The sequence below is a fragment of the Cyclopterus lumpus genome, chromosome 5 (assembly GCF_009769545.1).
Source record: "Cyclopterus lumpus isolate fCycLum1 chromosome 5, fCycLum1.pri, whole genome shotgun sequence".
NCBI lineage: Eukaryota > Metazoa > Chordata > Actinopteri > Perciformes > Cyclopteridae > Cyclopterus > Cyclopterus lumpus.
Window position 1 is genome coordinate 3,883,621 of NC_046970.1, and position 11,365 is coordinate 3,894,985.

The following is an 11,365-nucleotide window of genomic DNA, read 5'->3' on the forward strand; positions in this document are numbered from 1 at the left end:
ATCTCTTGAGGAGATGTGGAGGAACTGCTGCTTCAGTGTGTGTGTGTATACGCTCAAGTCAGACTCCTTCATTTCGGCAAACACCTGGACCAATGCCGTACTGTGCATGGACCAAACAGAGGGGCCTACCCAACCGGGGCGTTGATGACATTTGTTTTTTTAATGCTGTCCAAAGACTTTTCATTCTCTTATTATTTGCTGTTACTCTGTGGTTTAGCGCCGTGATTGAAACTGGGATGTAAAATAAATACCTACGTGCATACTGTTAGATTTGAACATGTTTATTCCAACCGGAGGGAGTAGGTTTAAAAATTAACCAATTGTGTTTGGTGTTTTAATGGCCTGTTAACGATTCACAGAACTGTGTTGTGCATGCAGAACCATTACCCACTCTCTGGTGGTTCAGCTGTAGATCTCTCTATGATGTCGCTCCCTCACATTGGAATCGTCACAACCTCAAACGTATAAACTTTGGACAACATCTATATTACAATGACCCTTCCTGTCGGCTTGTTTTCACCCAACTTGACCAGCAGGTGGAGCATTTTGCCCCTCTGTCTTTAACTGCAACAGTTATCTGTGGAAAAGTCAAAGGGTAAAGCAGGACAAATGAGATCAAAGCTGGGGTGGGGGGTTCTTCGTCCAGGTTCGGATACACGGCTGGAAATGGGGGGTAATTTGTCGAGAGGATATGAATGAGGTAGCTTGAGTGGCTACAAAGGCCATGTGTGAAAAGTGAACCAGTTCATAGAGGAGAAAGTGTGAATTAAATGCCTTTTTATTGAGGTCATTAGTGTGTCACCTAACTGTTAACTTGACCCTTGGTAATCCAAGGGGGGGGGATGTGCTGCTTCCCAGTTCACCGGCCCCTCTCAGCTTCATGGGGGACACTAGTACCCCACCCCTAGACCGCTGTCTCCTGTGCCGTTCATTCAGCAGCACCAGGTTTCTTTTTCCCAGATTGAGTCCAGGTTGACTCACTGGATCATATATTTTGTGGCCAATCGGGTCATTAGAAAGCTTACTTTGGGATGGACCTGTTGCCATGGAACCTTGGATCAGCCCTTTCTTGCAAATAAGTTAGCAAAGTAGCATGTAGAGATGCGTGGAAAGCGTTGATGCCACTGGAAAAATAAGAGCTTTGAGTTGACGTGCACGTGTTTTTCTTGCAAAATGTGCCAGTCATTTTCTTTTATTATGGGGTAATAAGAGGTAGATATATTGTACTTTAACCAGTATATTGTACTTTAACCAGTGTATTTAACAAAGAGACACACTGCTACCTGTTGGGCCTAAACAAAGAAAAAGGATTTATGAAATAATCAAAGCAACTTTCTACATACATTTAGTAGTTTTAGATTTCCATGGTGTAGTGTACATTATTCCAGACTCTAACTTAAAGACTTAGAATACAATAAAAGTAAAAGAAATGTGATTCCCCATGATGGAAGTGTAAGAGATTATTGTGTTGTATTTAAAGTGGAGTGGTATCCACTGTTCTTTTGTTTCAGCTGCATTGAAAGGCATAACTGCATCGCGTAATTCGTGTATTTTGCGCTCCGTCCAGGATGTTAAGGGCCATATGTCACAATTATAACCTGAAAAAGCATATTAAGCATACTTTAATGGCTGCGTTTGTAAAGCTGATATATGTCAGAAAAGCGAGACCATTACTTCCTCGTTACAGTAGCGCGTGGCAGAGCCGCGCTTTCTGCCGTACAGTTTGGGCTTTTCTTTGTGTCGTAAAAGACAAAAGCAGGTGCAGCACAGCGCCGGGGGGGGGGCGGGGGAGGCGGACCAATGGGAGGAGCCGCTGCCCAAGTGGGCTCTCACCGGTTACGCCGATTGGCCCAGAGGTGCGGAGGGCGCGGTCTCGGGCCGCGGCATATAAAAACCTCCCGGCACTTTTTTTTTTGTCTCCTCGTTTTCACAGCGGCAAAGAAGAAAGAAGAAGTTTGGACGCGTCCTGCAGGAGCTCGCGCAGCGTGAACAACGTCCTCGTCACCGGGTCGCCACAAACTGGGAGCGAAGGTCGCGAGAGAGGGGGACACATTGCGCGTTTGCTGTACCGATGCGGGGACGTTGTTAGGCGCTTAGTACATTTCCCCTGCGTGCCCCCCCCCACCCCCCCTCTCCCACCCCCCTCCCTCCTCTCCGACTGACCCAATGCTTCTGCATCAGTTCATGAACGGAGCCCTGGAAGTCATGCATCCGTCACCGCTCCAGAAGGACACCACTTTTACCAAGATCTTCGTCGGCGGGCTGCCGTACCACACGACCGACGCCTCCCTGAGGAAATACTTCGAGGCCTTTGGGGACATTGACGAGGCGGTGGTGATAACGGACCGGCAGACCGGTAAATCCAGAGGATACGGCTTTGTGAGTACACGCGACACCGAGACAACGGAGCTCTCCGGCCGCAACTTTGACCGCCGTCGCTCCGCATCGCAACTTACTTTTGTTCAGCTGGGGGTGCCCCCCCCCCACACATACTGATAAGAGCCGGGTCGATAAAGCGCGTGCATGTTTTGTGTGTTTTTTTTAAAGTGCCACAACATGCACTTGCATCGTACGTGTTGGTGTCTTTACGCCTTATGGGAATGTGTATGAATACATATCCCTACGGTGGGGAGGGGGCATTAACTGCATGGGGTCATTTAGATGCATGTCAGAAGGGTGTAAGCATCTCGGTTTTGAGTTGTTGTTTTTCCGCCTGGCTCGCTGATATTTTAGGTTAATGAGCACGAGGGATCACACAAGTTGATGGGTAACTAAGAAGATTATATTTCAACATATGTCAGATGCGCTTAATGGATCTCCCCCCCCCCCCCCCCCCCCCCCCCCTTTAATGGAGTGTCCCCCCCTCCCTCCTCCCTTACTCACCCTTGAGCAGCCCCGGCTTATGGCTTTGGAAGTGTGTGTGTGTGTGTGTGTGGGAGAGACACACACACACACACACAGGCTCACTCCTTGCTCGCTTTATATGGTTATTGTGGAGCAGTGGGGAGGTTGACCTTGCACACCCGGCCCTCCATTGTAAAGTAACGGCGCAGTCGCCCGTAGCGCATGATTTACATCACAAATTGGCTCTTTAGTATTCTCCACATGTATGTTAAACCTCCCTTTTTTTGATCTTATCAATATATATATATATATATATATATATATATTTCCCCCTTTTTTTCCATTTTTTTTTTCAAGTTCATCAAATATAAACTACTCTCCCTCTGGTGTCTGTTTATGTTGTTCGGGAGGGGAAAGTGCTGTTTGTCTGCACACTGGTCCAGATTAATGAGAAACATCTCATTTGAAACCTACAATAACAGGTTACTCATCCTGCTCCACACAGAGGTAGCGATTCATTCTGTTGGACGCAAAGAACAGAAGCAGCGCAAGAAATGCAAATATTTACCAGAACCTTGAAAAGACACAGCGGTGCTGATGTACTGTCGGGCCAAAGAAGGAATGGAAAACTGCTATGTGTGCATGTTTATCTTCCAAAGTCAGAATTGTAAGACAATTGCTCTCGGTGTTTACACATCAGCTCCCCAACGCTGAGAAAGGGGGAAAGAAAAGCTGTCCCGTGAGTCTAGCTGGTATCCAACGGCTGCGTGGAGGCTGGTGTTTCAGGTTGAACCGGCTCGGGGGGGAGATGAGTGTGCTGCCAGGGACATGCATGTCTGTGGTAGATCAGCACTTTTTTTTTTTTTGCGTGGTATTAGGAAACCTGCTCATGCTGTCTGTTTTCTGAGCGTTCCAGTCGGAGAGGAAGCTGGGAGGAGGAGGAGGAGGAGGAGGAGGAGGAGGAGGAGGAGGAGGAGGAGGGAGGCGCTCCAAAGCTGAGCGCACCTTTTTTCTAAACTCACTTTAGAGGTGGATTAGTCCACAGACACACACACACACACACAGCAAGGCTCTTCACAGTGTAAACAAAGCCATGTTCCTTCCTGTGTGTTCACAACACAGGCCCAGGAGTGGGCTTTGTTCCGGATCCTTCCACTCTGAAGAGGCGTACTGTGGCCTACATTCACCGCTCGGTCCGCACGCCGAGCTGACCGAACCCTCCCGAGTTGGCAGAATGAGGCAATCAAAACAGAAGGACTCGTCTAATGCCAGGAGGGAGAGGGGAGGGGTGGACTAATACCAATCTCCTTTAATAATTTGTCCCTAATTGGATAAGCTCCTTGTTGCTCTTCCCAGAACCATATTTCAGCAGGTCTGACGGGCATGAGTGGCAATCCAAGTGGCTGTGGGCACTTCTCAAAAGCTTATCATTGTGCTTTGTTTGTCGTTTCTCGACAGTGGACTGCCTGTAAGGGGGGGGGGGGGGGGTTTATGCTAAGACTAACAACCCGTATCCATTTTTTTTAGCATTCCGCGCTACCGTTCGTTACATGAGATGATGAATGATTTTCATTTCTTTGACACCTCGCTGACGACTCTTGACTCCGTCACCAGGTGACGATGACAGACCGAGGAGCCGCCGAGAGGGCCTGCAAGGACCCCAACCCCATCATCGACGGCAGGAAGGCCAACGTGAACCTGGCCTACCTGGGTGCCAAACCCCGCAGCATACAGACGGGTGAGCTGCTCCACCGCGTTGCACGGTTCAAGGAAATCAACCATGAAGCCGGGGAAATGATGGTCGTCATCGACCCCAATGGCGATTTGCAGCATAACACACAGAACATATACGGTGCGAATGTCCCAGAACATAAAACCATAAATCCACAAATTGTAAAACTAAATTAAAATAAAACGGGTTTTAAAAACTAGTGCGAGCAGGTGTACAGGATTCAGTCTTGGTCCAGTAAGTAGCACAACCCTTACCGTCCATATGCAGCATATTTTACTTTTCACATCCCCCCCCCAGTGCATACAGGCTTTACTGTTGCTTATTGCACATTTGTAACTGTTGTTCCACTTGTGGTAGGTCTGAAACAGGCGCTGCCTCTGTCTCTCCGTGCCCTCTGTGTATTGTTCTCTGGTCCTCCTCTGTAAATGCAAATGTGTGTGGTTGTCTGACAGCCGGCCTCCTATCTTCCAGGCATATCCATCGGAGTGCAGCCCATCCACCCGGCACTCATCCAGAGGCAGTATGGGTAAGTGAGCGGGAGTGGGCGCTTGTATTGCACTCTGTGGGATGCCACTGGGCTACTGTTTCTTTGACAAACAGGGATTGGGGGGGGGGGGCTCTGGAAAGTACATGTCAGTTTCTGTGTCTGCACGCAACTCCAGAAGTAGTCTATTAGCATATTTGGGTTTTGTAGGGCTGGGCGATGTTTCGCGTGTCTCTGGTAATGGAAGAGCATTCCAGAGGCCAATGTGTGACTCGCTCGTGGAGCCCCGTCTCCTCGGCTCGGTGGGTACCTGCCCGAGTGGGCTTCCTAGGAGGGGCCGCCGTGTTGTAGAAACAGCCTGGGTAGCGCCGTGGTCTGCTGGGCAGCTAATGAGCGTTTCACTGATGTAATGAGTCTCCTCTCTCACACACACACACACACACACCCCGTCCCCCGCAGCCCTCAGATATCATCTCTCGCCCCACACAAAAACCTCGGATCTGTCTGGAAGATTAAAAAAATGCCCCGAGGAGTCGAGTTAACTTTACAAAGTGGTTTTGTGTTCAGACTTTGAAGTGCTTCTAGAAATACAAACGTCAACGTTTCTTTGTTGAAGCCCTGAGACAAATGGTTGAATACTGGATCGGCAGATGGGTTTATTGTTTAAGTCATTTATCAAGCATAAATGAAAACATCTGCTGGTTCTAGCTTCTTTACACCTTTGGGTTGGGTTGGTGGACATAAAAATAAAACAGTATTTTCACGAAGGGCTTTGTACAGACTACATTATTAATCCAGTAATTTGAACACATTATCAACAGATTATCTATAATGAAAAGTAATTATCACTCGCGGCCCGAAAATGAACAATTTTGAGCCGCAGCCATTTTTCATCATAAATGACAAACATTCAGTGAATCTAGCGTAGTCAAGAAAAAGCTGGATGTCAGAACAGGATCTTAAAAAATGTTTTTGACTCCAGAGCATGTGAGCGCTTAAGAGCTTCTTGGAAATCCCGGGACGATCCACAGGGACGAGGACAAAAGAAGAACCATTTGGTGGGTTTTTGAGGTTTGTTAACCCAAAAGACATGCGAGAAATGAATATCGGCCATATATCCCCCTCTGTAATGCCTCGCTGGGTCTGAATGATTAATCCCAAAGTCCACTGGGGACAAGTCCCATCATGTTCCAAGGCCATAGAGGGGAGGGGAGGGGGGGGTACACGTCTGTGCTCCAGCTACCACAGTGAGCACGGATGGCACGGAAACCCTGAGGGTTGTAAATGTGGAGCACAGTGCTGCTTTGAGGGCATTTGCCCGACAGGTGCTGGCTCGTATTACAGCCTTTTTTACACCCCCTTAATCTCCCATGACCACCACCCCGGAGAGGCGCAGGCAGCACCTGTCTGCCTGCCTCTGAGGCTCCTGTGTGCGGGTGACAGACGCAGACCTCCCTAAGATGCAGAGCGCACAAGTGGCTTTTCTTTCAGCCCCCCCCCAAAAAAACCCTTGACAACATATGGTGTGAGGACATGGTATGAAGTAGGATTTTGAACGGCGAGCGTAGCGCTGGTGTGCCTGTGTGGGACTTACTGCTGTGTGTGTGTGTGCGTATAGCTGTTGTCAGCAGATGCCGTGGACTGTGAGGGCCAGAGTGTGTGTGGGGGGGGGGGAGGGGGTCACTGAGGTCGGAACATAGTTTTGATGGGGGAGAGAAGGAGTTGTCAGTATGCTTGCAAATTCATCTCCTCATGCAGCGGCCACTCATCGACACCATGTATACCTTTTTTATTATTATTACTTTAAGCACCGTTTTTTTTTTTTTCTACTTGCAACTGAAGTCTCTACTGCGAGCAGTGTGTCAGACACAGACACTGAAAACTGACACCTCTGTGGGAGGAGGGGGTTTATAGGGCGGGGGGGGGGGTATTCTGGGACTAATGCTTAATGAGGCAGTGTGCTCCCTAGGAAACTAACCTCTCCAGGTGCCAAACAAGACACCATTATTTCCTCCTGGTCCCGATCCTCTGAAACAAAAGAGGCGAGGCAGGAACAAGAATTCGTCCCCCCCCCCCCCCCCCCCACTCACTCGTACTGTTCTGTCCTGTTTTCACACTTTGTGTTGCAGTGAGTCACGCGCTGAAGGTCATTTTGTGTTATCGTGTAGAAATATTTAGCTGCTCGGTGTGATCGCCCAGGCTTTTCACATCGGCTCATTATGTTGCCTCCATGATGATGATGAGGAGGAGGAGGATGATGATCACTCCCGCCTGTATCTGGTAGTGTTTATGGGCACCGTGTATGTGTGTGTGTGTGTGTGTGTGTGTGTGTGTGTGGCGTCTCTCTCCAGTGTTTCAGTCTGCTTGAGTGACGCTATGTCAAACGCACACAGACTGGCAGTCAGCACAAAGCCAGCTGACCTCTGGTCTCCTGGCCGTCATCCACATTCCCCTCTGCAGCCTCCCCACAATTCACTTGGCGTCTGGTATCTCGGTGGCCCCGGGAGCTCACTGCTGTCACCAACTTGCCACGGCACCTCCCTCCCCTCTCCTCCTCTTTTTTAAAAAAAATTTTTTGGTGGCAGCTAAAAAAAGGACATCTCCGTCTCTTTCTGGGCTCTCCACAGATCTACTACAGGAGGGCTTTGTCTCTCCTCGACTCCCTTTTTCAGGCGCACGTTATTCACATTGCATTGTATTCCACTTGACCTAAACAAGGTCACTTGATCTTCAGGCAAAACTGTGGCGACGCACCGCGGAGAAGGCGGGCTCATTTTACATGCGAGTGAAAGCACATGGATGCCCCACAGCGTTAATGTATGACCATCTTTGAATGCTGTGTGTGTGTGTTGGAGAAAGAGAGAATGCCTCTTTGTGCGTCGCATCAATAGCACTGAGGGCAAAGTGTAGATTGTGCTCGTGGGGGGGGTGTAGTGTTTAACTTAATTTGGTTATGCGTACTTGTTACATGCTTCTGTTATCTGGTTGTATGTCATGTTTATCCCCATCACTCACCAGATGTCTCTGAGCCTTTGTAACTTGTTTCTGCTACGCAAAACGGGGCTTTTTATTTCTATTCACTAAAATGATTATTTAGCTAAAGCCGGCCCGTCGCCAGCCTCGCTCTGTTTTTGTTTGTGTGTGTGTGTTATATCTTAGGTGGTATTTAAAAAAAAAAATTAAAAAAAATGTTTTATTGTTCTAAATTTCAGTGAATCTTTATTTTGAAATGAATAGAACGGGACCTTCATGTTGTTACTGACAATAATCACTGCCCTCCTCCTATCCAACCTTCTGCCACGGCTGCTCTCTGCTGCCAGCTGACCAGTGTACCAGCAGAGGATCAGAAGATGCCCACAGTGCAGGACTAGTCCCGAGGAGGGGTTTCGAGGGTCTGCACACCCCGCCCCCCCTCCTCACCCTCCCCTCAGCCAGCCAGCCTCTCCAAGGTGCCAGTGATGGCTTGAGAGTGCAGTGCGGTGTGCTGTGATGGAGTGTCATTTTATCTTTTCTCTTTTGTGTGATATGAACTGAAGAGGTTTTGCTGATTGTGGTGTGACTCTTTCCCTATTATGGCATGGTTTGGGGTTTTGTAACTGGTGTGGGTGGGTGGATGGATCCAAGAGATGGGGGGGTGGGTGGGGGAGGTGTGTGTGTGTGGGTGTTTAAGAGCGTGATGACATCCCTATCCATGCATGCTTCCATCTTTTGCTGTGTCGAGTCCACGGCTGCCTCTCATTATACTGATCCACTTCTTCTCCTGGGTTGAATCTGGAGGAAGAAAGAAAGGAAGGAAAAAAAGAAGCTTAGCCTGAAATTGAATACAGTCCATGAAGGGAAGTTTCTCATCAGTACTGAGAGGCAGCGTCTTGTCAACGTGACATTTGCTGTGACTATCTTGTCTTTGTCTGTGGATGTATTTCCCCCCCCCCCCCCCCCGAGACATAGTATCAAAGTCTATTACATCACCCTTTAAATGTAATGGGGGAGGGTCTTATCGTTGCCACAACCAAGGAGAGTTAATTCAAGTCCTGACTAAAAATAGACCCCTCTGCCGATCTCCCCTTGCCTTTTTTTTCTTTGCAAAGCAAAGACCGAAGGAGAAGGAGCAACGGCACAGTCACCAAACCCAACGGCCTTAATCGGCTCCATTAGAAAGCTGGCCCATGAGGGCCCAGCAGGGCCTGGCACCCCGGCCTGATGAGCTCCCCGGCCACCACTGCCTCCCTCGGCTACCACGAGATGTACGCTCAAGTGAGAACTAGGGAGTGTGCGACTTCTGCACAGCCGTCATCTACTTCCCTTTTTTTTTTTTTTTTTTAGCGAGTGAAGAGCAGCAGCTGTTAAAACACTCTGTTGATGCCGGAGCTTGAAAGCCTGCCAGTAACGGCTGACTCTGTCATTCAACCCCCCACCACCCCACCTCACTCCTCCTCCCCCAGGAGGCCCAACCGAACAGGTTTTGTAGGTTTTACTAACTGCCACAGAGGGTTGAGTCACCTTCGCCTCCTAACCTCTCGTCTATTTAATCTTTTTAATAGCGCCGGATATCCGTGTGAGAACTCGCTATAGTCAGAACGCCAACGGAGCGTTTATATTCCTGACTTGCTTGCCCCTCTGAGAGCAATGTAAACGCGGGAAGCCAGAGCCAGATCTCCGTTTCTCTGGAGCGTCAGCACCCTCAGTCTAATACCCCTCTCTCTCCGCCCCCCCTCCCCTGGTCTTTGTGTCTCTACAGGTTGGCCCAGCCATACGTCTACCCACAAGCCTACGTGCAGCCCAGCATGGTGCTGCCCTCCCAGGTTTCCGCCTCCCTGGGCAGCAGCCCCTACATGGACTACAGCGCGGCCTACACCCAGTACGCCCAGGCCGCCTTTGAGCAGCAGTACCCGTATGCGGCCTCCCCGGCCGGCTTCCTCGGCTACAGCTACGCCACCAGCCCCCCGGCCACCACCGGCCCGTCCGCCGCGGCAACAACCGCCGCCACCGTCCACGCCACCCTCCCGTCTGCCGGAGGCCCGGCCCAGGCCTTCCTACACTACGCCCCGCAGCAGCACATCCAGCCGGACCGTATGCAGTGAGCCTGTGAAGGAAGCAGGAGGAGGAGGAGGAGGAGGAGGAGGAGGAGGATGATGAGGATGAGGAGGAGGAGAGGAGGAGTGGACGCAGACCTTTTGGACACAGGACGGCCAAATGCCCGAAAGGGTGACCCAGCTATCGTCAGCAGAGGCTTTCAGGGAAAAGGGGTCTATTGCACTATAGGATCAGAATGAGCCGTTTGCTCATTGGTTAAAGGGTTGGGAGGGGTTGGACTGTCTAGGTTCAGGTTGGGAAGATGAACGGTCGCTTCCAAGGGCTTCCAGAAGCCCACACTTCATTTTTCTTCTTCTTCTTCTTCTTCTTCTTATTTTTATTGTCCTTTATTATTGTATTAATGTCATTGTCAATATTTGTTTGTCTGCCTTTTTTTTATTATTATTATTATTATCGATGTTTCTGGCTCGATCCGATGCGTGTCCACGGTACATATTGATGAGTGGCGAGCCATCTGGGACACGCCTCCTTTCCTCCCCGTCTCCAGAGTACCTGGAGGCGGACATGAAGGGCACTGCTGCTTTAGGACACTCGGGAACAGTCGCGATATTGGGTGGAGGTCAAAGACGAGGGTGGCGGTGGTGATTTGGTACAGAGAGCCTCTCAGCCACTCATCTGTGACCCCCCCCCCCCCCCCCCCCCCCCCCCATCCTGGTGCCATCCACAGTGAGGGCGAAGCACCGTGAACAAACGCTCCACATCACAGGAGGACGATGAGACATGTCGCCTCGAGGACAACAAAAACAAAACAAAAGATGGTTTCAGTACATAAGACGGTGGAGGCTCCATTGTATTGAGACTGATGTCAGGACCACACATTTTTAAAAATAAAAAAAATCTTGTTAATTAAAGAGGCCTTAATAAAAGAGAAACTTCTTTTAGAATCTCCTGGTTTTTCAAGTGCTCCCACCCCACCCACCACAGCCAAGTGCAGAGAGCCCTTTGTAACTGGCATTTCAGCAGTCGGTCACATTAATCTGGCTCACTTGGGTCTTTTTTTTGTTTTGGTAATGATCAGATGGATGTAGATAATCACATGCAGTATGTGGGCGGTGGGGACCAGGAGCGCTGCGTATCCTTCTCTAAAGGTAGCTGACACTGAGCTCAGACACCAGTGTATTTTTATGTTATTCTTTTCCTTCTACTTTATCTCACTGAGATTGTTGCTCTCAAAAAAGGACATTCATGTACAGCAATTTGAAATGTTTTTC

General features: G+C 49.4%; 1 protein-coding gene across 1 annotated transcript; it reads left to right on the forward strand.

Moving 5' to 3' along the window:
- Positions 1 to 1,907: 1,907 nt before the first annotated feature.
- LOC117730386 (RNA-binding protein 38-like) lies at positions 1,908 to 10,786 on the forward strand. The gene is made up of 4 exons (XM_034532070.1): positions 1,908 to 2,379; positions 4,459 to 4,582; positions 5,048 to 5,102; positions 9,799 to 10,786. Exons 1-4 carry the CDS (start codon positions 2,167 to 2,169, stop codon positions 10,139 to 10,141), a joined length of 735 nt encoding a protein of 244 aa, XP_034387961.1. The 5' UTR covers positions 1,908 to 2,166; the 3' UTR covers positions 10,142 to 10,786.
- Positions 10,787 to 11,365: the final 579 nt, after the last annotated feature.

What these genes read in the sequence shown, in the direction of transcription:
- LOC117730386 (XM_034532070.1), top strand. Translation starts at nt 2,167, where the DNA reads ATGCTTCTGCATCAGTTCATGAACGGAGCCCTGGAAGTCATGCATCCG. An exon ending in AATCCAGAGGATACGGCTTT is followed by an intron (nt 2,380 to 4,458) that starts GTGAGTACACGC and finishes CTCCGTCACCAG; the next exon opens with GTGACGATGACAGACCGAGG. An exon ending in CTCATCCAGAGGCAGTATGG is followed by an intron (nt 5,103 to 9,798) that starts GTAAGTGAGCGG and finishes GTGTCTCTACAG; the next exon opens with GTTGGCCCAGCCATACGTCT.